This window comes from Artemia sp. Qi Xiang Cuo, chromosome 19 (genome assembly GCF_049724085.1).
Source record: "Artemia sp. Qi Xiang Cuo chromosome 19, ASM4972408v1, whole genome shotgun sequence".
NCBI lineage: Eukaryota > Metazoa > Arthropoda > Branchiopoda > Anostraca > Artemiidae > Artemia > Artemia sp. Qi Xiang Cuo.
This window is the reverse complement of record NC_142812.1, coordinates 57,295,658-57,322,542: the sequence shown is the minus strand read 5'-3', so window position 1 is coordinate 57,322,542 and position 26,885 is coordinate 57,295,658. Positions and strand designations below refer to the sequence as shown.

Here is a 26,885-nt window from a genome sequence, read left to right as displayed (position 1 = left end):
ACTTTTTTTGGGTATATGGCTTTCTGAAAGTTTTGTTCTGACGTAACTTACGAATTAACTTACGTATCAAACTTCTATATTCGTATGTTTTTATTGCGTATATTAGGGAATTCGCCCCCTAGTCAATGCCACACCCTTTACGCTAAAGTTCGAATTTTGTTCTAATCATAAACCCATGAATCACAAAGGCCGGTTAATTAGATAGCTCTAAAAGTACTAAAAAAATCTTTAGCGTAAAGAGCGAGGTATTGACTTGGGGACGACCCCCTCATATACGTAATAATTTCTATTCGTTTTAAGTTTTAAGTGTTGCTCCTTACTTTCAATTGAAAAAAAATTTGTTTTTATTTAATTTCCGATCGTTTTTCAAATAATGCTGGGAAATCCGGCACCCCCTTCATAAAAATGCCTCTTCCCCCATTGAAACAACCTCCATAGAAAGATCCTGAGGAGGGGACTGTCCCTTTCATATAGGCTACGGAATAATGTTCGTTTTAATGTCGCTTCTCACTCTCAGCTAAAAAAAAACTTGTTTTTTATTTAATTTATGAACGCTTTTAAATTAATGCAGATTTTGAATTTGGCTCACCGTACATGAATAATTAAAACGAAATTTTTATATTAATTTTACTTTTTTTGGCCAAATTGTTATCTCAAAATTTTAATCGGGTGATTTTGAGAAAAAGAAGCGGGGGAGTAAACACGCATCCGTGATCTTTCTTCTGGCAAAAAATAAAAAATTCGACATTTCTGTAGATAGGAGCTTGAAACCTCCACAGTAGGGTTCTCGGATACGCTGAATATGATGATGTGATTCTATGAATTCATTAAGATTCTATGAATTTTAAAAGGTGTTTTCTTCTTTTTTCGAAATTAAGGCAAATTTTCTCAGGCTCGTAACTTTTGATGGGTAAAACTAAACATGATGAATCTTATATAATTAAAATCAGCATACATATCCAATTATTTTGATGTATCTATTGGTATCAAAATTCTGTTTTTTAGAGTTTCGGTTTCTATTGAGCCGGGTGGCTTATATTTAAAATCATCATAAAAATCCAATTCTTTTAATGTATCTATTGGTATCAAAATTCCGTTTTTTAGAGTTTTGGTTACTATTGAGCCGGGTGGCTCCTTACTTACTGTTTGTTACCACGAACTGTTTGATTTACAATTAAACTTTCGACAAATTCATCTGATGTTGATGAGATTTTTAACTATATCTATTGAAATATGTTAACGGTGTAAATACAGATTTTAATTGTAAAAAAAATGCTAATAACTTATGAAATTGATAATCTAGAGTTAAAATCAATGGTCTATTTGTTCCGTAAACTTTTTTTGTAAGCAATTCCCTCATACCAAGTCTTCATTGTGAATTGAAGCAAAGAGGTCCAAATGATATGCGCTAATTAGGAGATGGGCACTTGTCCCCCTCCTATGTTATATCCCCCCGCCTCATATTTTTACCGCCTCCGTTAGATTTTGAAAACAAAGGGTTTTTTCATATCTTCATTTAAAAAATTGAATTACGCAAAAGTTGTCGAACTAGATTTTGAAAAATATATTTTGCCCCACCTCCCTTTTTTTTCATGAGTTTGCGCCACTGGTCCAAATGTGTTAATTAATAATTTTACAGAGCTCCTAAAATCTCCTAAGAAACGTAGCACAATCCTCATTCAATTGTTTTAGAACCGTTTTTAAGTGTACAAGTGAAACTCAGAGAGGAAAGAAGATAACTTTTTAAGTGTAAAAAGTTATCCGTAAAAAAAAAAAAATGCAATTTTCCACTAAAAACTATTTAGTTTGAAAAACCAGGTGAATATATTGTCTAATATAAAACCTATATGTAGGTAACGGCCTATTTACATAATTTACGGACCCTGTTCCATGAGATTTGGGGGTAATGGCATCCTCGGGGATATATTTGTTGGATCTTTCGACTATTCTGAACAAAATAACCATCTCAAAACTTTCATCCAATCTCCTTGGGATTTAGGGGACAGCTAATAATACCAGAAAATGGGGGCCGGTTGCCTATCAACCAGTTTTGAGTCTTGAAAAGGACCATAGAGCTTCCAATACTCAATCCGATTAGCCTCCTCGGAAATTTCTACGACCAATCCTTCAATACGAAGTGGCTTGGGTAAACAAAATAATACATGGAAGCCATATCGCTCTCTACTTCATTAAATAAAAAACCAACAAGTTTTTTTCAACTGAAAGTAAGGACCAACATCAAAATTTAAAACGAGCAGAAATTATTACGTATATGATGGGGTTTCTCCCATCCTCAAGACCTGACGCTTTACGCTAAAATTTGACATTTTTGTCCTGATTCTTTGAGAACAAATCCTGAAAAACAATAGCCATTTAGTTAGAATAATATGCGTTTTTAAAGTTCAAAAAAAAAACTTTAGCGTAAAGAGCGAGGTATTGAGGAGGGGGCGATCCTCTTATATACGTAATAATTTCAGTTAGTTTTCAGTTTTGATTTGCTCTTTACTTTCAGTTAAATAACTTTTATTATTTATTTTCTGATCAATTTAAATAATGCCGGGAAATCTAGCTCTCCCTCCATGGCAAATTCCTTCCCCTCGCGGATAATCCCTCCATGGAAAGTTCTTTCTGCTTAAAATATCCACCCCTCCAGGTAAATTCCCCCTAGGAAATTCCATTCTAGCTGAAAATTCCTCTCGGAAAACTTTTTGCGGACGATTCCGGCTGAATTATTTTTTAACAACCTTTCACTTGACCCCCCCTCCGTGGAAAATTCTTTCCGAAAATACCCCCCGCCTAGGAAATTGCTTCCACAAAATATTTGCTCTGGAGATATTATCCCGTGGAAAAAGTCCCCCATGGAAAATTCCTCCCGTGAAGATACATCCCCCTATGGAAACACACTCTAGACAATTCGAACTTTGTAAAAATTCCTTCCCCCAGACAATTCCCTTTAGCATATTCACATGTAAAATTTAATGGGGAAAGAGAAAGTAAGTCAAATAAAAATAATTTCGTATAGGAATTCTGGCAAATTCCCTCAGTTTAAAATTTCCCTTGGAAAGTTCACCCCCCTCCCCTCCCCCAGATGCTTCACTCCCCAAGAACAATTATCCCCGTGGAAAATTCCCCCCCAGAAAATTCACCCCGTCCCCCAAACATTGTCTGTGTACTTCCCAATAGCAAATACTATACGTAAGCAATTGGCAAATTTCTCGAATAACATACCTTTCCCCAGGGACTGTGAGGGGCCATTTTATCCCCACGATATAGTTAATGGGCTTTTCAACTATGCTGAACAAAATGGCAACAAAATCATTCTGACAAAATTTTGATCAGACGACTTTGACGAAAAAGGGGGATAGGAGGAGGGCTTATTGCCCTCCAATCTTTTTGGTCAATTAAGAAAGGAATTAGAACTTCTTATTGCCGTTCAAATGAGCCCTTTTCTGATATTCTACGACTATTGCCTCGATGCGATCAAACCCGGGAAAAACAAAAAAACAAATAAACACTCATCCGTGATCTTTCTTCTGGCAAAAATTACGAAATTCTACGTTTTTGCAGATATTAGCTTCTACAATAGAGTCCTCAGATACGCTGAATCTGATCGTGTAATTTTTATTAAGTTTGCTTGACTTTTAGGGGATCTTTCTCCGCCTTTTCCAAAATCCGGCAAATTTTCTCAGGCTCGTAGCTTCTGATGGGTAACACTAAACCCAATGAATCTTATATATTTAGAATCAGTAAAATAAGCCGATTTATTTGACTTATTTACTGATATAAAAATTCTGTTTTTTAGTTTCGGTTACTATTGAGCCTCGTCGCTCCTTACTTCAGTTCGTTACAACGAACTATTTGATCAGTGCTAGTGTGCTGCCTATGATAAAACTTTTATTCGTTAGAGTTTGGATTTCCAGTTTGGATTCATTAGATTTTTCTTTAATTAAAATCAAGGATTAGACAGCTTAGTCAGTGTACTTCCTTAAGCCACAAATCTGAGGTCAAGGAAGCCAATTTGCATGACAAGACATAGTTCGGTCATCCTTGAAATAAAATAAAATGAAGAAGATGTGTAATTCCTCATGCTCTTTCCAACTAGCTTGTCTTTTCAAGACAATCCTTACTGAAGAAGCAGCCCACAATCCAGCCAAATTATTCACACGCGCGGTAAAGCGACAATGGATCTCTCCTGAAGATCACAAGCATATTCACATTTACATCAGTTATTTTATTAAGGAAAAGTTTTGTTAAAAAAAAAACTGAACCAGATTATTGTCAGATTATTGAAATTTTGAAGTTAAAAGATGGACACATGGATCACGAGCCACAGTTTGGCCACTTTTCAATTATAAGAAAAGCAAATGGTTTAAATTATCGCTGCTCATTCTTCTAAGAAACATGGATGGAAAAGTGAATTATCCAGATTTATTTGTAAAAATTTGAGGTTGAAGTTGAAAAATTTAAGTTGGACTGATGAGCCAGAGTTTCGTCACTTCTGGCGTAATTGGAATAAGAAAAAAAGAATCAGAGACAACGCTGTAGCGTTTCCTATAGTAAAGGCCATACGGCTAAAATGTTTTATTATTTATTTTTTTTTTCCAGAGGCACTTCATATGGAAGGAGTCATCGTAGATTCAAAAGGGGCTCATTCGATTGAAAATCGAGAGTTCTAGTGCCCTTTTTAATAGTCGAAAATATTTGGTGGGTAACTAGCCCCCCCCCCCACGCCCATTATTTCCCCAAATCCAACCCATAAAAATTTTGTGACGGTCATTTTTGTTGGATGTTTTCGATTTCCACATAGACAGCACGTTTTTAAAGAGGATACTCCCCCACAGCCCCGCGGGGACGGATTTTAAGTTATGCCCTGGGGGCATATAAGGTTTTTTATAGAAGGCGCTGTCGTACAGACTTCAAAAAAAGGGCTCATTTGATTTGAAATTGAAAGGGCTAGTGCCTATTTTAATAGTTGAAAGTGATTGGAGTGTAACTAGCCCCCTCCTCCCCCTCCCGCCACGCCCATAATTTCCCCAAACACATCCAATCAAAATTTTCAGATAGCCATTTTGTTCAGCGTAGTTGATTTCAAGATAGAAAATATATTTTTGAGGAGGACACTCCCCCACAACCCTCAGGGCAAGGGTTTTAAGTTTTGCCCTGGGGGCATATAAGGTTTTTATAAAAGGCGCTGTCGTAGAAACTTCAAAACAGGCTCATTCCATTGGAAATTAAAGAGCTATTGCCTTTTTTAATAGTCGAAAGTGATTGGAGTATAACTAGCCCCCTCCCCCCCACGCCCATCATTTCCCCAAACACATCCCATCAAAATTTTAGATAGCCGTTTTGTTCAGCGTAGTTGTTTTCTTGATGGAAAATATATTTTTGAGGAGGACACTCCCACAAAACCATTAGGACACGGGTTTTAAGTTATGCCCTGGGGGTATATAAGTTTTTTATAGAAGGCGTTGTCGTAGAAACTTCAAAACAGGCTCATTCAATTGGACATTAAAAGGCTAGTGCCCTTTTTAATAGTCGAAAGTGATTGGAGTGCAACTAACCCCCCCCCCCACACCTATCATTTCCCCCAACACATCCAATCAAAATTTTGAGTTAGCCATTTTGTTCAGCGTAGTTTATTTCTAGATAGAAAATATGTTTTTGAGGAGGACACTCCCCCAGAACCTTCAGGGCAAGGGTTTTAAGATATGCCCTGGGGCCTATAGGTTTTTTATTGAAGGCGTTGTCGTAGAAACTTCAAAAAAGGTTCATTCGATTGGAAACTCAAAGGGATAGTGCCCTTTTTAACAGTCGAAAATGATTGGGGGGGCAACTAGCCCCCCCCCCCCCTAAGCCCATCATTCCCCCAAACACATCCAATCAAAATTTTGAGATAGCCATTTTTGTTCAGCGTAGTTGATTTCCAGATTGAAAATATATTTTTGAGGAGGAAACTCCCCCACAACCCTCAGGGCAAGGGTTTTAAGTTATGCCCTGAGGGCATATAAGGTTATTATTGAACGCGTTTTTATAGAAGCTTCAAAAAAGGCTAATTTTATTGCAAATGAAAGTGATAGTACCCTTTTTGATAGTCAAAAGTGATTGGAGGGCAACAAGCCCCCCACGTCCATCATTCCCCCAAACACATCAATCAAAATTCTGAGATAGCCATTTGTTCAGTGAGATAGCTATTTGTTGAGATAGCTATTTTCAGATAGAAAATATGTTTTAGAGGAGGACACTCTCCCACAACCCTCAGGTCAAGAGTTTTAAGTTATGCCCTGGGGGCATATAAGGCTTTCTATAGAAGTCGTTGTCGTAGAAACTTCAAAAAAGGCACATTCAATTGGAAATTGAAAGGGATAGTGCCCTTTTTAATAGTCTAAATTGATTGGAGGGCAATTAGCCCCCCCCCCTACGCCCATCATTCCCCCAAATACATCCAATCAAAATTTTGAGATAGCCATGTTTTTTCAGCGTAGTTGATTTCCAGATTGAAAATATATTTTTGAGGAGGACACTCCCCCAAAACCCTCAGGGCAAGGGTTTTAAGTTATGGTTTACAGGACAAGTAAGGTTTAGTAAGGTTTAGGACAAGTAAGGTTTTTATAGAAGGCGTTGTCGTAGAAACTTCAAAACAGGCTCATTCGATTGGAAATTAAAGGGCTAGTCCCCATTTTAATAGTCGAAATTGATTGGAAGGCAACTAGCCCCCCCCCCCGCGCCCATCATTTCCCAAAACACATCCAATCAAACTTTTGAGATAGCCTTTTTGTTCAGTGTAGTTGATTTCCAGATAGGAAATATGTTTTTGAGGAGGACACTCCCCCACAACCCTCAGATCAAGAGTTTTAAGTTATGTCCTTGGGGCATATAAGGTTTTTATAGAAGGCGTTGTCGTAGAAACTTCAAAACAGGCTCATTCGATTCGAAATTAAAGAGCTAGTGCCTTTTTCAATAGTCAAAAGTGATTTGAGTGTAACTAGCCCCCCTCCCCCCTCACGCCCATCATTTCCCCAAACACATCCAATCAAAATTTTCAGATAGCCGTTTTGTTCAACGTAGTTGATTTCCACAGAGAAAATATATTTTGAGGAGGACACTTCCCCACAACCCTCAGGGCAAGGATTTTAAGATATATCTTGGGGGCATATAAGGTTTTTTATAGAGGCGCCGTCGTAGAAACTTCAAAACATGCTCATTCGATTGGAAACTAACGGGCTAGTGCCCTTTTCAATAGTCGAAAGTGATTGGAGTGTAACTAGCCCCATCCCCCCCACGCCCATCATTTCCCCAAACACATCCAATCAAAATTTTAGGTAGTCATTTTGTTCAGCGTAGGATAGTTAAATTCCAGATAGATAATATGATTTTTGAAGAGGACACTCCCCCATAACCGTCAGGTAAAGGGTTTTAAGTTATGCCCTGGGGGTATATAAGGTTCTTATAGGCGTTGTTGTAGAAACTTCAAAAAAGGTTCATTCGATTGGAAATTCAAAGGGCTAGTGCCCTTTTTAATAGTCAAAAGTGATAGGAGTGCAAGTAGCCCCCCCACACCCATCATTTCCCCAAACACATCCAATCAAAATTTTGAGATAGCCATTTTGTTCATCGTAATTGATTTCCAGATAGAAAATATGTTTTTGAGGAGGACACTCCCCCACAACCGTCAGGGTAAGGGTTTTAAGATATGCCCTGGGGGCATATAGGGTTTTTATAGAAGGCGGTGTCGCAGAAACTTCAAAAAAGGCTCATTCGATTGGAAATTCAAAGGGAAAGTGCCCTTTTTAACAGTCGAAAGTGATTGGGGGGCAAGTAGCCCCCCCTCCCCCCCACGCCCATTATTTTCCTAAACAAATCCAATCAAAATTGTGAGATAGGCATTTTTTTTCTGTATATTTGATTTCCAGATTAAAAGTATATTTTTGTGGAGGATACTTCCCCAAAACCCTAAGATAAAAGTTTTTATGATACACCCTGGGGATAGATAAGGTTCTTATAGGTGTTTTTGTAAAAAATTCAAAACAGGTTCATTTGATTGGAAACTAAAAGGGCTAGTGCCTTCTTATTAGTCGAAAGTGATTGGAGGGCAACTACCCCCTTCCCACGTCCATCATTTCCCCAAACACATCCAATCAAACTTCTGAGATAGCTATTTGTTCAGTGAGATAGCTATTTGTTGAGATAGCTATTTTCAGATAGAAAATATGTTTTAGAGGAGGACACTCTCCCACAACCCTCAGGTCAAGCGTTTAAAATTATGCCCTGGGGGCATATAAGGCTTTCTATAGAAGTCGTTGTCGTAGAAACTTCAAAAAAGGCACATTCAATTGGAAATTTAAAGGGATAGTGCCCTTTTTAATATTCAAAAGTGATTGGAGGGCTATTAGCCCCCCCCCCTACGCCCATCATTGCCCCAAATACATCCAATAAAAATTTTGAGATAGCCATTTATGTTCAGCGTAGTTTATTTCCGGATTGAAAATATATTTTTGAGGAGGACACTCCCCCAAAACCCTCAGGGCAAGGGTTTTAAGTTATGGTTTACAGGACAAGTAAGGTTTAGTAAGGTTTAGGACAAGTAAGGTTTTTATAGAAGGCGTTGTCGTAGAAACTTCAAAACAGGCTCATTCGATTGGAAATTAAAGTGCTAGTGCCCATTTTAATAGTCGAAATTGATTGGACGGCAACTAGCCCCCCCCCCCCGCGCCCATCATGTCCCAAAACACATCCAATCAAACTATTGAGATAGCCTTTTTGTTCAGTGTAGTTGATTTCCAGATAGGAAATATGTTTTTGAGGAGGACACTCCCCCACAACCCTCAGATCAAGAGTTTTAAGTTATGTCCTTGGGGCATATAAGGTTTTTATAGAAGGCGTTGTCGTAGAAACTTCAAAACAGGCTCATTCGATTGGAAATTAAAGAGCTAGTGCCTTTTTCAATAGTCAAAAGTGATTTGAGTGTAACTAGCCCCCCTCCCCCCTCACGCCCATCATTTCCCCAAACACATCCAATCAAAATTTTCAGATAGCCGTTTTGTTCAACGTAGTTGATTTCCACAGAGAAAATATATTTTGAGGAGGACACTTCCCCACAACCCTCAGGGCAAGGATTTTAAGATATATCTTGGGGGCATATAAGGTTTTTATAGAGGCGCCGTCGTAGAAACTTCAAAACATGCTCATTCGATTGGAAACTAACGGGCTAGTGCCCTTTTCAATAGTCGAAAGTGATTGGAGTGTAACTAGCCCCATCCCCCCCACGCCCATCATTTCCCCAAACACATCCAATCAAAATTTTAGGTAGTCATTTTGTTCAGCGTAGGATAGTTAAATTCCAGATAGATAATATGATTTTAAGAGGACACTCCCCCATAACCGTCAGGTAAAGGGTTTTAAGTTATGCCCTAGGGGTATATAAGGTTTTTATAGGCGTTGTCGTAGAAACTTCAAAACAGGCTCATTCGATTGGAAACTAAAAGGGCTAGTGCCCTTTTTAATAGTCAAAAGTGATAGGAGTGCAAGTAGCCCCCCCCCCCACACCCATCATTTCCCCAAACAGATCCAATCAAAATTTTGAGATAGCCATTTTGTTCATCGTAATTGATTTCTAGATAGAATATATGTTTTTGAGGAGGACACTCCCCCAGAACCTTCAGGGCAAGGGTTTTAAGATATGCCCTGGGGGCATTTAGGGTTTTTATAGAAGGCGTTGTCGTAGAAACTTCAAAGAAGACTCTTTCGATTGGAAATTCAAAGGGATAGTGCCCATTTTAATAGTCGAAAGTGATTGGGGGGCAACTAGCCCCCCCTTACGCCCATCATTCCCCCAAACACATCCAATCAAAATTTTGAGATAGCCATTTTTGTTCAGCGTAGTTGATTTCCAGATTGAAAATATATTTTTGAGGAGGACACTCCCCCACAACCTTCAGGGCAAGGGTTTTAAGTTATGCCCTGGGGACATATAAGGTTTTTATAGAAGTCATTGTCGTAGAAACTTCAAAAAAGGCACATGCAATTGGAAATTCAAAGGGCTAGTACCCTTTTTAATAGTCGAAAGTGGTTGGAGGGCGACTAGCCCCCACGCCCATCATTCCCCCAAACACATCCAATCAAAATTTTGAGATAGCCATGTTTGTTCAGCATAGCTGATTTCCAGATAGGAAATATGTTTTTGAGGAGGACACTCTCCCACAACCCTCGGAAGGGGTTTTAAGTTATGCCCTTGGGGCGTATAAGGTTTTTTATAGAAGGCGTTGTCGTAGAAACTTCAAAACAGGTTCATTCGATTCGAAATTAAAGAGCTAGTGCCTTTTTTAATAGTCTAAAGTGATTTGAGTGTAACTAGCCCCCCTCCCCCCTCACGCCCATCATTTCCCCAAACACATCCAATCAAAATTTTAGATAGTCATTTTGTTCAGCGTAGTTGATTTCCAGATAGAAAATATATTTTGAGTAGGACACTTCCCCACAACCCTCAGGGCAAGTGTTTTAAGATATGCCCTGGGGGCATATAAGGTTTTTATAGAGGCGCTGTCGTAGAAACTTCAAAACATGCTCATTCGATTGGAAACTAACTGGCTAGTGCCCTTTTCAATAGTCGAAAGTGATTGGAGTGTAACTAGCCCCATCCTCCCCCCACGCCCATCATTTCCCCAAACACATCCAATCAAAATTTTAGATAGCCAAGTTGTTCAGCATAGCTGATTTACACACAGAAAATATATTTTTTGAGGAGGACACTCCTCCACAACCCTCAGGGCAAGTTTTAAGTTTTGCCCTGGGGGTATATAAGGTTTTTATAGAAGGCGTTATCGTAGAAACTTCAAAACAGGCTCGATTCGATTGGAAATTAAAGGGCTAGTGCCCTTTTTAATAGTCGAAAGTGATTGGAGTGCAACTAGCCCCCCCCCACGCCCATCATTTCCCGAAACACATCCAATCAAAATTCTGAGATAGCCATTTTGTTCATCGTAGTTGATTTTTACATAGAAAATATGTTTTTGAGGAGGAAACTCCCCCAGAACCTTCAGGGCTAGGGTTTTAAGATATGCCCTGGGGGCATATAGGGTTTTTATAGAAGGCGTTGTCGTAGAAACTTCAAAAAGACTCATTCGATTGGAAATTCAAAGGGATAGTGCCCATTTTAATAGTCGAAAGTGATTGGGGGGCAACTAGCCCCCCCTTACGCCCATCATTCCCCCAAACACATCCAATCAAAATTTTGAGATAGCCATTTTTGTTCAGCGTAGTTGATTTCCAGATTGAAAATATATTTTTGAGGAGGACACTCCCCCACAACCCTCAGGGCAAGGGTTTGAAGTTATGCCCTGGGGACATATAAGGTTTTTATAGAAGTCATTGTCGTAGAAACTTCAAAAAAGGCATATGCAATTGGAAATTCAAAGGGCTAGTACCCTTTTTAATAGTCGAAAGTGATTGGAGGGCTACTAGCCCCCCCCCCACGCCAATCATTCCCCCAAACACATCCAATCAAAATTTTGAGATAGCCATGTTTGTTCAGCATAGTTGATTTCCGGATAGAAAATATGCTTTTGAGGAGGACACTCCCCCACAACCCTCAGATCAAGAGTTTTAAGTTATGCCCTTGGGGCATATAAGGTTTTTATAGAAGGCGTTGTCGTAGAAACTTCAAAACAGGCTCATTCGATTTGAAATTAAAGAGCTAGGGCCTTTTTTAATAGTCGAAAGTGATTTGAGTGTAACTAGCCCCCCTCCCCCCTCACGCCCATCATTTCCCCAAACACATCCAATCAAAATTTTCAGATAGCCATTTTGTTCAACGTAGTTGATTTCCACAGAGAAAATATATTTTGAGTAGGACACTTCCCCACAACCCTCAGGGCAAGTGTTTTAAGATATGCCCTGGGGGCATATAAGGTTTTTATAGAGGCGCTGTCGTAGAAACTTCAAAACATGCTCATTCGATTGGAAACTAACTGGCTAGTGCCCTTTTCAATAGTCGAAAGTGATTGGAGTGTAACTAGCCCCATCCTCCCCCCACGCCCATCATTTCCCCAAACACATCCAATCAAAATTTTAGATAGTCATTTTGTTCAGCGTAGTTGATTTCCAGATAGAAAATATATTTTTTAAGGAGGACACTCCCCCCAAACCCTCCGGACAAGGGTTTTAAGCTATGCCATGGGGGCATACAAGATTTTTAGAAACAGTGTTGCTTTCGAAACTTAAAAACATTTACGTTCGAGTGGAAATTCAAAGGGATAGTGTCCTGATTCCTCATGGACAGTAAGCGGAGGGCAAGTAGCCACCCCACGCCCATCATTTCCCCAAACACATCCAATCAAAATTTTGAGATAGCCATTTTGTTCAGCGTAGTTGATTTCCAGATAGAAAATATGTTTTTGAGGAGGACACTCCCCCAGAACCTTCAGGGCAAGGGTGTTAAAATAGGCCCTGGGGGCATATAAGGTTTTTATAGAAGGCGTTGTCGTAGAAACTTCAAAAAAGGCTCATTCGATTGGAAATTCAAAGGGATAGTGCCCTTTTTAACAGTCGAAAGTGATTGGGGGGCAAGTAGCCCCCCCCTACGCCCATCATTCAACCAAACACATCCAATCAAAATTTTGAGATTGCCATTTTTGTTCAGCGTAGTTGATTTACAGATTGAAAATATATTTTTGAGGAGGACACTCCCCCACAACCCTCAGGGCAAGAGTTTTAAGTTATGCCCTGGGGGCATATAAGGTTTTTATAGAAGGTGTTGTTGTAGAAATTTCAAAAAAGGCCCATTTGATTGGAAATTGAAAGGGCTAGTGCCCTTTTTAATAGTCGAAAGTGATTGGAGGGTAACTGCCCCCCACGCCCATCATTCCCCCAAACACGTCCAATCAAACTTTTGAGATAGCCATTTTGTTCAGTGTAGTTGATTTTCAGATATAAAATATGTTTTTGAGGAGGACACTCCCCCACAACCATCAGGTCCAGAGTTTTAAGTTATGCCCTGGGGGCATATAAGGCTTTCTATAGAAGTCGTTGTCGTAGAAACTTCAAAAAAGGCACATTCAATTGGAAATTCAAAGGGCTAGTGCCCTTTTTAATAGTCGAAAGTGATTGGAGGGCAACTAGCCCCCCCCCCGCCCCTCATTTCCCAAAATACATACTCTCAAAATTTTTAGATAGCAATTTTGTTCAGCGTAGTTGATTTCCAGATAGAAAATATGTGTATGAGGAGGACACTCCCCCCCAACCATCAGGGCAAGGGTTTTAAGTTATGCCCTGGGGGCATATAAGATTTTTATAGAAGGCGGTGTCGTAGAAACTTCAAAAAAGGCTCATTCGATTTGAAATTCCGAGAGCTAGTGCGCTTTGTAATAGTCAAAAGTGATTTGAGGGCAACTAACCCCCCTCTCACGCCCACCTTTTCCCCAAATACATCCAATCAAAATTTTAAGACAGCCATTTTATTAAACGTTGTTTTAAGTTCTGGAAATTAGGTCTTTGAGGATTACAACTCCCCCAAAGCCCTCAGGGCAAGGGTTGTAATTTAAGGATTCTCCGAATCCTTCATATTATTTCTTATGGAAGGGATACTCGTATAAACTTTAGAGAGGGCTTATTTGATTAAAAATTGAAAGTTCTTGCTCACATCTTAAGAGTCAAAAGAGATTGAAGGGCAAATAGCCCCTCTCCCTCTTCCACGCCCTAAATGCATCAGGCAAAAATTTTAAGATAGACATTTTGTTAAAATGGTTCAAAGTTCCAATAACAAAAAACTCCGGTGTCGACACAGCCCACCAGGGCCCAGGGGTAGGCGTTGTAAGTTATGCCCTGGGGCGTAACTTATTAAGGGGGGTTTTTAACTTATGGGAAGGGGATTTGTATGGGAAGAACACATAGGAAATCTATTATAATTATCCAATTATAAGGTTAAAATAAATACTATGTGATAGATACAAAATTGCTTTGGCGCACTAATTCCTATTAAGGTCAATTCCAAACCGTCGTGATCCCTTTGTGTCAGCAAGTGAAATGGTCTAAACCCCCTTATTGGAGCTATTTTTTCAATCCATTCATTGTTGTCAATCGCTGTCCACAAGTTATGCAAGCTGTCTCTTGTTCATAAATAAGGTTTTTTTCAAAGAAGTAATCGTATAGACTTTGAAAAAAACCTCATTCGATTTAAATTAAAAGTTCTAGATCCGTTTTTTAAAGTCAAGAATAATCGGACAGAAAGCATCCCCCTCATGCCATAAAAGCTTGAAACTTTTTACAATCAAAAACGAACAAAAATTAATTAAAAAAAACTTTCCGAAAAATAAGTTTTTCAAAGAAAATTAAATACCATTTTAAACTTAAGCTCAGCAGGTACAAATACTTTTCAAAGTACAACCTCAAAACGACCAGAAATTACTATTAAAGAATAAATGAAATCAAAAACGAGCAGAAACTCAACAAAAAATCATTGCAAAAAACATACAACAAGTAATAACATAATTGAATAAATATGTTTTAAAGTAAGTAATACTTAGATTTAATATGAAAATCAAGGTCAAAACGAAAACAAATATTTTGCTATTAAAGTATAAATGAAACTTAAAACGAACAGAAATTAAATAAACAATCAAAGCGAACAAACATACAATAGATATTAATGTAGATGAATAAATACACCTTAAAACGAGTGAAACTTAAATTGAATATGCAAATCAAGTTTGAATCGAGTAAAAATAACTACAAACAAGAGTTTGGGTATCGTGTCACTGCTAAAGCCTAAAACCTAATGCGTCATTGGCGCTTTACTGAAAACGAATTATATTACAAATGTTTTCTTTTGTACTTAATATTGAAAATAAATATTAAAATTGAAGTAAAATTTTGAACTGATGATCTTCCAGCAATTAATATCATTATGTCTTAAAATATTAAGTTTAATTTATTAGTTCTTTTCAAGATTGGTCAAGACAAATATAGTTTCACTACAAGCAAATTTGGATACTGCCCCCTTCTTTAACTGTAAAAACCTAAAGCCTTCTGCGTTAATTGTGCTTCACTGAAAACGAATTACTCGTATATTACAAATTTATTATTTTCCAGCTCTTACAGCATTTAAAATGAAAATAAAAATTACAGTAGAAAAAAAATCTTGAACTGATGGATCTTTCAAAAATTAATATCATTGTATATCTAATATTCAATTTGATTTTGTTTATACTTTCCAAGACTGTTCAAGACTCATATAGTTTTGCCATTTTTTTAACTCTGCCATTTTTTGTAACTAATCGTGTTAGTTTGTTATGAAAACATTCTATGGCTTCTAGGCATTTCTGTTTGAGCGGAAAACTGCACCTCAAACTTTGTGGAACACGCATTTTCTTGCATGAAACACCAAAATATAATAAATTGTCGAGTTTCGGAGTGTTCCACCACTCGCAAGCAAGTGCCATTGGTATTTTTGAATTCGCATGGTCAATTTAGGAGGTGGAGGGTAGGCTAATTCTCGTAGCAGCCCCATTCCGTCGTGGTATGGTTCACATTTTCAACACCTGGCGTCCGGACTATCATATAATCTACCAAGCATACAAATACCCCAAATAAGTATCAATAAATAAATGAAACCCAAAACGAACAAAAATTAAAATGAATATTTGAGTCAAACTGAAAACAAGCATAAATTAATATGAGTAGGGTTCAAAACCCCTATGCTTTCTAAAAGCCAGAATATAATTTGTACTTTACTGAAAAAAAATTCAAATGAGTTTACTGAAAAAAAAATGTGCATTGTCAATTTAATATACATATGCTGATATTTATTCCCTAAAATCTTAATTAATTTTTGATTTCTTAAAGTTACAAAAGTGAAAATATTTCAAAGAATTGTTTTCAGTAAAGTGCCAATGACGCAGTAGGTTTTAGGCTTCTGCAGTAAGACGATATCCAAACTCTTGTTTGTAGTTATTTCTATTCGATTCAAACTTGATTTGCATATTCAATTTAAGTTGCACTCGTTTTAAGATTTATTTATTCATTTACATTTAGATATATTGTATATTTGTTCGCATTGATTTTTTATTTAATTTCTGTTCTTTTTAAGTTTCATTTATACTTCAATGGCAAAATATTTGTTTTCGTTTTAAGTTTGATTTTTTATTCAATCTAAGCATTACTCGCTTTAAGATCTATTTATTCATTTATATTATTACTTGTTGTATGTTTTTTGCTATGATTGTTTATTTAATTTCTGTTAGTTTGTGTTTCATTTATTCTTTAGTAGTAGTTTCTGGTCGTTTTGAGTTTGAATTTTAACAGGTATTTGTATCTCCTGAGCTTAAGTTTAAAATTGCATTTAATTTTCTTTGAAAAACTTATTTTTCGGAAAGTTTTTTTTAATTAATATAAAAAAGAAACATCCCAGTATGTCAATATTCATATAAAATCATTCTTATTCTATGAATTCCTTTTTTGCTTTACTTTTTTTTATTAAAATTTCGTATGTCACTCTAAGAAAACTGGCATTTCTCTAATCAGCTTTAATCGCTTTATGAGAATCATTTTATAAGGAAATTTATTTAAATATCTAGAAAATTTAAATAAGGAGGCTCTATGATGATTATGATTAGGTTCTATGATGTCTATGATTATATATTTAGAATTATGATGAGGAGGTTCTATGATTCATAGAACTATAGAAAATTTAAAATTTGATTATCTAGAAAAAAATAAGGAGGTAGTCATGACAGAACCTTGAAACAGAGTATAATGAGGATTGTGTGACAATGGGTCAGTCTAGGAAGGCTTGATGCTGTAAAAGTTTATAGCAGCTTAGCCACACTATAAACCTTCCTTACTTTTTCTTAATTTCTTGTTTAACACTTTTTTTGTAAAAACATAACTACAACACCAATATCACCATAATCTGATGAGTTGAACTATGTTCAATTTTCAACCGCACATCTTATGGAATAATAAAAGCGAAAATTAGTGGCAGATTGTTTGAAGTTAGTATGGACAAAAGCTTGGAATGACGACGTTTTCGAAAATAACTATCCTATGCCTATTCCTAAGCTCCAGTTTCTAAGCTAAGTCTGGCAAAAAGTGGTAATACATTACAATAGTAAAAATACTTAGGAACAAATTACTGTTGATATAGGCATATCAAGCTCTTGTTATTTCAATTATTTCCTTTTCGAGTAAAAGTGCGACGAAATGGTCAACAATCAACGCTGATAATTCATTCCTGACTCTTGGCTTTCTTCATCAAGAGGTTAGACCATAAATTGGCTCGGTTAATAACCATAGTTGACATAATTTGAAGTCAGAAGTGCAACGACTTTTTTGATTTGCTGCAGAATATTAAAATTACTTACCATTCCATCCAGGTACAGGTCTTCCACTGCTATCTCTTGGCGGTCGAGGTGAGTCTCCTAATCCAATGCAGGCTGCTGTAATTGGATGACCTGTTTCAGTTTGCCACCAGTTATCCAACAGAGGAACCTAAAACCCCACATAAGTCTTAACTTAAAACATGGATAAACACAAAGGCCTAAATATTTTTCTTTACTTCAATTTTTGTAGAGGTGACATATATTATATGTCTGATGTAGCGATTTTAAGCGTTTTTGTTTTTTTTCAACACGTGGTAATAATTTAAGAATATATTTACTACAACTTCAAGAATATAATTTATCAAGTTCAATTATCTGCTTAAATTCCATTATCTGCTTAAAAACAACAGATATATAAATAAATTCAACTGAAGTTTACAATTTTAGTAAAAAAAAAAAAAAACAGTGGTAGATTTAAAAGAATATTCTTTAACGCCCACAAATACTCTATAAGCAGGAAAGGCTACTTATTATTGATGGGCTGAATTATGAATAAAACTTTCCCATAGAGCAGAAACAGAGCAGAAATAGTATTAAAAGCATCTTTATGCAATTAAGGCTGTATCCGAGGGGGGGATGGGGGGGGGGGCTCAGGTTTGAGCCACCCCTCAAGTTCTTGTTAGACTCGTAAAAAAACCAACAAAAATTCATATAAACAAGTTGTTGATGCGGTTTTAAAAATTTTGTTTTGTAACCCCACCCCCATGAAAAAAAATCATGGATACACCCTCAGTTCTTACATGTTGATGGCACCCATCAAAAATATTGCAAATGTATTTTTTCCAAATCGTTCAGGAGAGTGGAAAAACTTCGCGAAACTGAACTTAACGTACCCAGGACATCAAACTAAAGAAGTATTTTTACCCCCCTACCCCATTTTACCCCTATTCATAGCTACTATTTTCCAAAATTTAGTTTTTTTTGAAATTATGAAATTTCTAGGAGAATACCACATTTTTACCACTGATACTGCTCAGAACCATGAAAACAAACGAGAAAAACGAAACAGTTAATTGTGAGAAACTTTTCCGTTCATAAAAATTCTAAGATTAACAACCTATTGACTCCAAAAGACAATTACACCTTTAAAGGAATGCTACACGTTCTTGAGCTGTTTGGTTCCGTGTTTTTTGCTTACTTTTAAGGACGTTTCACCCTAGTTTTTTCTTTAAAAATTAAATTTCTAATTTTATTTTTTTTTAAATATAAGTGGTTGCATTAGTTTCCACCTAACCATCCAAACAGGCAGATTTATTAATGTCCTTGGTACTCAGTATAGGTATTTATTATCTTTCAGTTATTCATATATTATACCAAAAAACGAAAAAGTAAGATAGAAGTTTATTCACTAATTTTATACATGATTAATGGCAATACAAAGGAAGTAATAAATTGAAAAAGTAGTTTCTTTCTATTTTCTGTCGGAAACACGGGCATCCTCGGAATTTCTTTAATAAGGGTAAGCCTAAAGATATTTCTAAGGGAGATGTCTTAGGTTTAAGTAAGTCACGAAAGTATCTTCTTCTTCTCAAAGGTTAAAACAGTTCATTATAATACATTATAAAACAGTTCATTATAATAAGGGTAAGCCTATAGATATTTCTAAGGGAGATATTTCTAAGGTTTAAGTAAGTCACGAAAATATCTTCTTCTTCTCAAAGGTTAAAACAGTTCATTATATCCTTTGTGTTTTTGATTTTTTTGGGGAGGAAGGGGAAAATTAAAACTTCCCGGCTTTTCCTGTTAACGCAGTATTTTTTTTTATAGTTTATTTTTTTACTTAATTTATTTTTATTTTATAGTTTATTTTTATAGTTTATTTTTTATAGAGCCAGCCAAGTTCTAGGAGTTCTTCTTTCCTGAAACTTTTTTTTTGTCAGTCCAGATTTTGTTGCTCCTCATTTGTTAACTTTAAGAATTATTTAAACCAGTTTCGAATAAGTGAGGCTATTTTTTGCTTCAAAAATAAAGAAAAATAATATGATGGACCTGATAAAACGAGCCACAAACATTGATGGAATTAGAGCACACCACAGATTTTTCTCTTTCACATGAAGTGGTTCAAAAACTACTTGTATGTTATACTGAATTCTGTTATTCCTTGAAGAGGTAATTTTAGGCCGCTTGTGCAAAGAAGAAGATATTTGAGAGAATCCAGAATTAAAAGTTGTCCTTTTAATTGTCCAGTTTGCAGAGAGTGGAAGGAAGACCTGTTTTATTTTTCGGGGGAATTGAGAAGGGTTGAGAGATTTGAGAATTTAACTATTTGAGTAGATGAGCGGGGAGAGTTTTAGGTGGAAAATTTGATGGGGAATGGGCGTTTATAGGTTTTAGGGGCTTGGCACGATTTCTTCGTTTGGTTATGACCTGTTAGAAGGGTGTTCAATGCAAGTATTGTTTATATTAGTCTTTTTTTATTTTTTTTTATTTTTTTAAATGTTTTGTTCAATTGTACAATTGATTCTTTTTGTTTTTTTCTGTCTTCTTGTTTTTCTGTCTTTTATTTTTTCTGTCTCTCTGTCTCTCTCTTTCTCTCTCTCTCTCTCTCTCTCTCTCTCTCTCTCTCTCTCTCTCTCTCTCTCTATATCAATATATATATATATATATATATATATATATATATATATATATATATATATATATATATATATATATATATATATATATATATATATATATATATATATACTAATAAAAATGAGAGAGGAGTAGAATATAAGTTTAATTTCATTAAACGTGATTTCAAGAAAAGCCTAGGAGCACAAATTACGGGTTTCCGTATTAAACGCTCACGTGGCAGATTTTTATCATACGAAATTTTTATTCTCATTTTATAGGTGTGATTCACAATCTTTCAGATGGTTTTAAAATCACATACAAGTAGCTTATATAGCCCAAAGTAGGACTAGAAGTTGAAAAGCCAGTATCATAGTCTCTTTAGTGAGTATAGGAGAACAGCTATTTGCCCAACAACAACAAGGAATTGCAAATTGTCATACTCTTTCCTGTAAAAATTCTCCCTGAGACCTTCAACTTGATTCACCTAACGTGAGACAAAAGCCAGGCTTACCAAAACTATAAGTTTAGAAAACTAATTTTCTATGATAACAGATCTGGAACAAATATCTGGAATTATAACCTGGATCTAGCTCCGAGAATCACATATTCTTGGAGCTATTGTCACATATTGTTGGTCTATTATATTCTATTAAATTCGACTTTATTTAATGTCATTCTATCTTATATTCTAATATAATATTCTGTTCTAATATAATATTATATTCTATAATAATAGAATATTCTATAGTAATAATAATAGAATACTTAAAAATAAAATTCAATTCTATTATATTTTGGTTGTATTATAGTCTATTATATTCCTGGTATATTCTCAGAGCTATAATTGTATGTTCTTGGTCTATCATATATATTAGTTTAAATATTTTTAGTATAATTATTGCAAGTATTTCTTAATGTTTTTTTTATTCTTTTCTATTTAGATATTCCCATGTTCCATATTTTTTCCAAGAGATTTCAGTATATTAATTATGTTAAATTAAGTATATAGTTGCAATTTTTCCTTCTTTTGTTGGTCATTGGACTCGTCAGTTTGAAAACAAATATATAGCCCTAACTTCTAACTATCAGTAAAATTTTTGAAAAGTTTTGTCTAGACTCTAGAGGTATGTTTTAGTAGTTTCAGTAGAAAGGCTACTAATCTTTTTTAATATCGGATCTGCCAATCTGAACATAATTTTAGACCTATGAGCTTGGGTCTAAAGTTTCCCAAGTTTACCTGAACTGGACCTTATTAACAGGTTTTCAAATATTTTAGGATAGATGTCATTAAAAAACAAAAGTCCTGAATGAATAACAAGCGATAAAAGACAGTTGAATTTTTTACTAATATTCATAAACATAATATAATTACATTTTTCTTACGCATTCCAAATGGCAAGAATTAACACCTCTATAAAAGAAAAATTTTAGTGGAAGCTGAGATAATTAGAACTAACATGATCACTGACTTAAATAAATATCTGTCAGAAAATGAGTACCATCTACTATATGAACATTTTTTACTAATATTCATAAACATAATATATATACATATCTCTTACGCATTCCAAATGGCAATAACTAACAGCTCTATAAAAAAAAAATGTAGTGGACGCTGAGATATTTAGATCTAACAGGATCACTGACTTAAGTAAATATATATCACAAAATTAGTACCATCTACTATATGAATATTTTTTACTAATAATCATAAACATAATATATATATATACATATCTCTTACGCATTCCAAATGGCAAGAACTAACACCTCTATAAAAAAAAATGTAGTGGAAGCTGAGATAATTAGAACTAACATGATCACTGACTTAAATAAATATCTATCAGAAAATGAGTACCATCTACTATATGAACATTTTTTACTAATATTCATAAACATAATATATATACATGTTTCTTACGCATTCCAAATGGCAAGCACTAACACCTCTATAAAAAAAATGTAGTGGAAGCTGAGATAATTAGAACTAACATGATCACTGACTTAAATAAATATCTATCAGAAAATGAGTACCATCTACTATATGAACATTTTTTTACTAATATTCATAAACATAATATATATACATATTTCTTACGCATTCCAAATGGCAAGAACTTACACCTCTATAAAAAAAATGTAGTGGAAGCTGAGATAATTAGAACTAACATGATCACTGACTTAAATAAATATCTATCAGAAAATGAGTACCATCTACTATATGAACATTTCTTACTAATATTCATAAACATAATATATTTACATATTTCTTACGCATTCCAAATGGCAAGAACTAAAACCTCTATAAAAGAAAAATTGTAGTGGAAGCTGACATATTTAGAACTAACATGATCACTGACTTGAATAAATATCTATCAGACAATGAGTACCATCTACTATATGAAAATTTTTTACTAATATTCATAAACATAATATATATACATATTTCTGACGCATTCCAAATGGCAAGAACTAACACCTCTATAAAAAAAAATGTAGTGGAAGCTGAGATAACTAGAACTAATGTGATCACTGACTTAAATAAATATGTATAAGAAAATGAGTACCATCTACTATATGAACATTTTTTACTAATATTCATAAACATAATATATATACATATTTCTTACGCATTCCAAATGGCAAGAACTAAGACCTCTATAAAAGAAAAATTGTACTGGAAGCTGAGATAATTAGAACTTACATGATCACTGACTTAAAAAATATCTATCAGAAAATGAGTACCATGTACTATATGAACATGTTTTACTAATATTTATAAACATAATATATATACATATTTCTTACGCATTCCAAATGGCAAGAACTAACACCTCTATAAAAAAAAATGTAGTGGAAGCTGAGATAATTAGAACTAATGTGACCAGTGACTTATATAAATATCTTTCAGAAAATGAGTACCATCTACTATATGAACATTTTTTACTAATATTCATAAACATAATATATATACATATTTCTTAAGCGTTCAAGATGGCAAAAACTAACACCTCTATAAAAAAATAATGTCGTGGAAGCTGAGATAATTAGAACTAACATGATCAGTGACTTTAATAAATATCTATCAGAAAATGAGTACCCTCTACTATATGAACATTTTTTACTAATATTCATAAACATAATATATATACATATTTATTACGCATTCCAAATGGCAAGAGCTAACACCTCTATAAAAGAAAAATTGTAGTGGAAGCTGAGATAATTAGAACTAACATGATCACTGACTTAAATAAATATCTATCAGAAAATGAGTACAATCTACTATATGAACATTTTTTACTATTAATCATAAACATAATTTATATACATGTTTCTTACGCATTCCAAAGTGCAAGAACTAACACCTCTATAAAAAAAATGTAGTGGAAGCTGAGATAATTAGAACTAATGTGATCAGTGACTTAAATAAATATCTATCAGAAAATGAGTACCACCTACTATATGAACATTTTTTACTAATATTCATAAACATAATATATATACATATTTCTTACGCATTCAAAATGGCAAGAGCTAACAACTCTATAAAAGAAAAATTGTAGTGAAAGCTGACGTAATTAGAACTAACATGATCAGTGACTTTAATAAATATATATCAGAAAATGAGTGCCCTCTAATATATGAACATTTTTTACTAATATTAATAAACATAATATATATAAATATTTCGGACGCATTCCAAATTGCAAGAACTAACACCTCTATAAAAAAATGTAGTGGAAGCTGAGATATTTAGATCTAACAGGATCACTGACTTAAATAAATATCTATCACAAAATGAGTACCATCTACTATATGAACATTTTTTACTAATATTCATAAACATAATATATATACATATTTCTTACGCATTCCAAATGGCAAGAACTAAAACCTCTATAAAAGAAAAATTGTCGTGGAAGCTGAGATAATTAGAACTAACATGATCACTGACTTTAATAAATATCTATCAGAAAATGAGTACCATCTACTATATGAACATTTTTTACTAATATTCATAAACATAATATATATACATATTTCTTACGCGTTCCAAATGGCAAGAACTAACACCTCTATAAAAAAAAATGTAGTGGAAGCTGAGATAACTAGAACTAACTTGACCACTGACTTTTTTAAATATCATTCAGAAAATGAGTTCCCTGTACTATTTGAACAGTTTCTATTAATATTTATAGACATAATATATATACATATTTCTTACGCATTCCAAATGGCAAGAACTAAGACCTCTATAAAAGAAAAATTGTCCTGGAAGCTGACATAATTAGAACTAACATGATCACTGACTTAAAAAATATCTATCAGAAAATGAGTACCATGTACTATATGAACATTTTTTACTAATATTTATAAACATAATATATATACATATTTCTTACGCATTCCAAATGGCAAGAACTAACACCTCTATAAAAAAAAATGTAGTGGAAGCTGAGATAATTAGAACTAATGTGACCAGTGACTTATATAAATATCTTTCAGAAAATGAGTACCATCTACTATATGAACATTTTTTACTAATATTCATAAACATAATATATATACATATTTCTTACGCATTCCAAATGGCAAGAACTAACACCTCTATAAAAAAAAAATTGTAGTGGAAGCTGAGATAATTAGAACTAACATGATCAGTGACTTTAATAAATATCTATCAGAAAATGAGTACCCTCTACTATATGAACATTTTTTACTAATATTCATAAACATAATATATATACATATTTCTTACGCATTCCAAATGGCAAGAACTAACACCTCTATAAAAGAAAATTGTAGTGGAAGCTGAGATATTTAGAACTAACATGATCACTGACTTAAATAAATATCTATCAGAAAATGAGTACCATCTACTATATGAACATTTTTTACTAATATTCATAAACATAATATATATACATGTTTCTTAAGCATTCCAAATGGCAAGCACTAACACCTCTATAAAAAAAAATGTAGTGGAAGCTGAGATAATTAGAACTAATGTGATCAGTGACTTAAATAAATATCTATCAGAAAATGAGTACCACCTACTATATGAACATTTTTTACTAATATCCATAGACATAATATATATACATATTTCTTACGCATTCCAAATGGCAAGAACTAACACCTCTATAAAAAAAAAATGTAGTGGAAGCTGAGATAATTAGAACTAACATGATCACTGACTTAAATAAATATCTATGAGAAAATGAGTACCATCAACTATATGAACATTTTTTTACTAATATTCATAAACATAATATATATACATATTTCTTACGCATTCCAAATGGCAATAACTTACACCTCTATAAAAAAAATGTATTGGAAGCTGAGATAATTAGAACTAATGTGATCAGTGACTTAAATAAATATCTATCAGAAAATGAGTACCCTCTACTATATGAACATTTTTTACTAATATCCATTGACATAATATATATACATATTTCTTAATCATTCCAAATGGCAAGAACTAACACCTCTATAAAAGAAAAATTGTAGTGGAAGCTGAGATAATTAGAACTAACATGATCACTGACTTAAATAAATATCTATCGGAAAATGAGTTAGTTCTTGCCATTTGGAATGCGTAAGAAATATGTATATATATCATGTTTATGAATATTAGTAAAAAATGTTCATATAGTAGAGGGTACTCATTTTCTGATAGATATTTATTAAAGTCACTGATCATATTAGTTCTAGATATCTCAGCTTCCACTACATTTTTTTTTATAGAGGTGTTAGTTATTGCCATTTGGAACGCATCAGAGATATGTATATATATATTATGTTTATGAATATTAGTTAAAAATGTTCATATAGTATATGGCACTCATTTTTTGATAGATATTTATTTAAGTCAGTGATCACATTAGTTCTAATTATCTCAGCTTCCACTACATTTTTTTTTATAGAGGTGTTATCGCTTGCCATTTGGAATGCGTAAGAAATATGTATATATATTATGTTTATGATTATTAGTAAAAAATTTTCATATAGTAGATGGTACTCATTTTCTGATAGATATTTATTTAAGTCAGTGATCATGTTAGTTCTAATTATCTCAGCTTCCACTATAATTTTTTTTTATAGAGGTGTTAGTTCTTGCTATTTGGAATGCGTAAGAAATATGTATATATATTATGTTTATGAATATTAGTAAAAAATGTTCATATAGTAGAGGGTACTCATTTTTTGATAGATATTTATTAAAGTCACTGATCATGTTAGTTCTAATTATGTCAGCTTCCACTACAATTTTTCTTTTATAGAGGTGTTAGTTCTTGAAATTTGGAACGCGTAAGAAATATGTATATATATATGTTTATGAATATTAGTAAAAAATGTTCATATAGTAGATGGTACTCATTTTCTGATAGATATTTATTTAAGTCACTGATCACATTAGTTCTAATTATCTCAGCTTCCACTACATTTTTTTTTATAGAGGTGTTAGTTCTTGCCATTTGGAATGCGTAAGAAATATGTATATATATTATATATATTATGTATATATGTACCCTGTACTATATGAAAAGTTTTTACTAATATTCATTGACATAATATATATACATATTTCTTACGCATTCCAAATGGCAAGAACTAACACCTCTATAAAAGAAAAATTGTAGTGAAAGATGACGTAATTAGAACTAACATAATCAGTGACTTTAATAAATATCTATCAGAAAATGAGTACCATCTACTATATGAACATTTTTTACTAATATTCATAAACATAATATATATACATATTTCTTACGAGTTCCAAAGGGCAAGAAATAACAGATCTATAAAAAAAAAATTTAGTGGAAGCTGAGATATTTAGAACTAACATGATCAGTGACTTTAATAAATATATATCAAAAAATGAGTACCCTCTACTATATGAACATTTTTTACTAATATTCATAAACATAATATATATACATATTT

At 33.9% G+C, this 26,885-nt stretch overlaps 1 protein-coding gene across 1 annotated transcript in view; it reads right to left on the bottom strand.

Annotated features, from left to right (window-relative positions):
- Positions 1-26,885, bottom strand: part of LOC148941039 (acyl-CoA synthetase short-chain family member 3, mitochondrial-like) — a 316,825-nt gene that overhangs the window by 43,479 nt on the left and 246,461 nt on the right. The window contains exon 8 of the mRNA XM_089105148.1: positions 17,352-17,478. Coding sequence (XP_088961274.1) covers positions 17,352-17,478 — 127 coding nt within the window. The remainder of the gene's footprint in view (positions 1-17,351; positions 17,479-26,885) is intronic.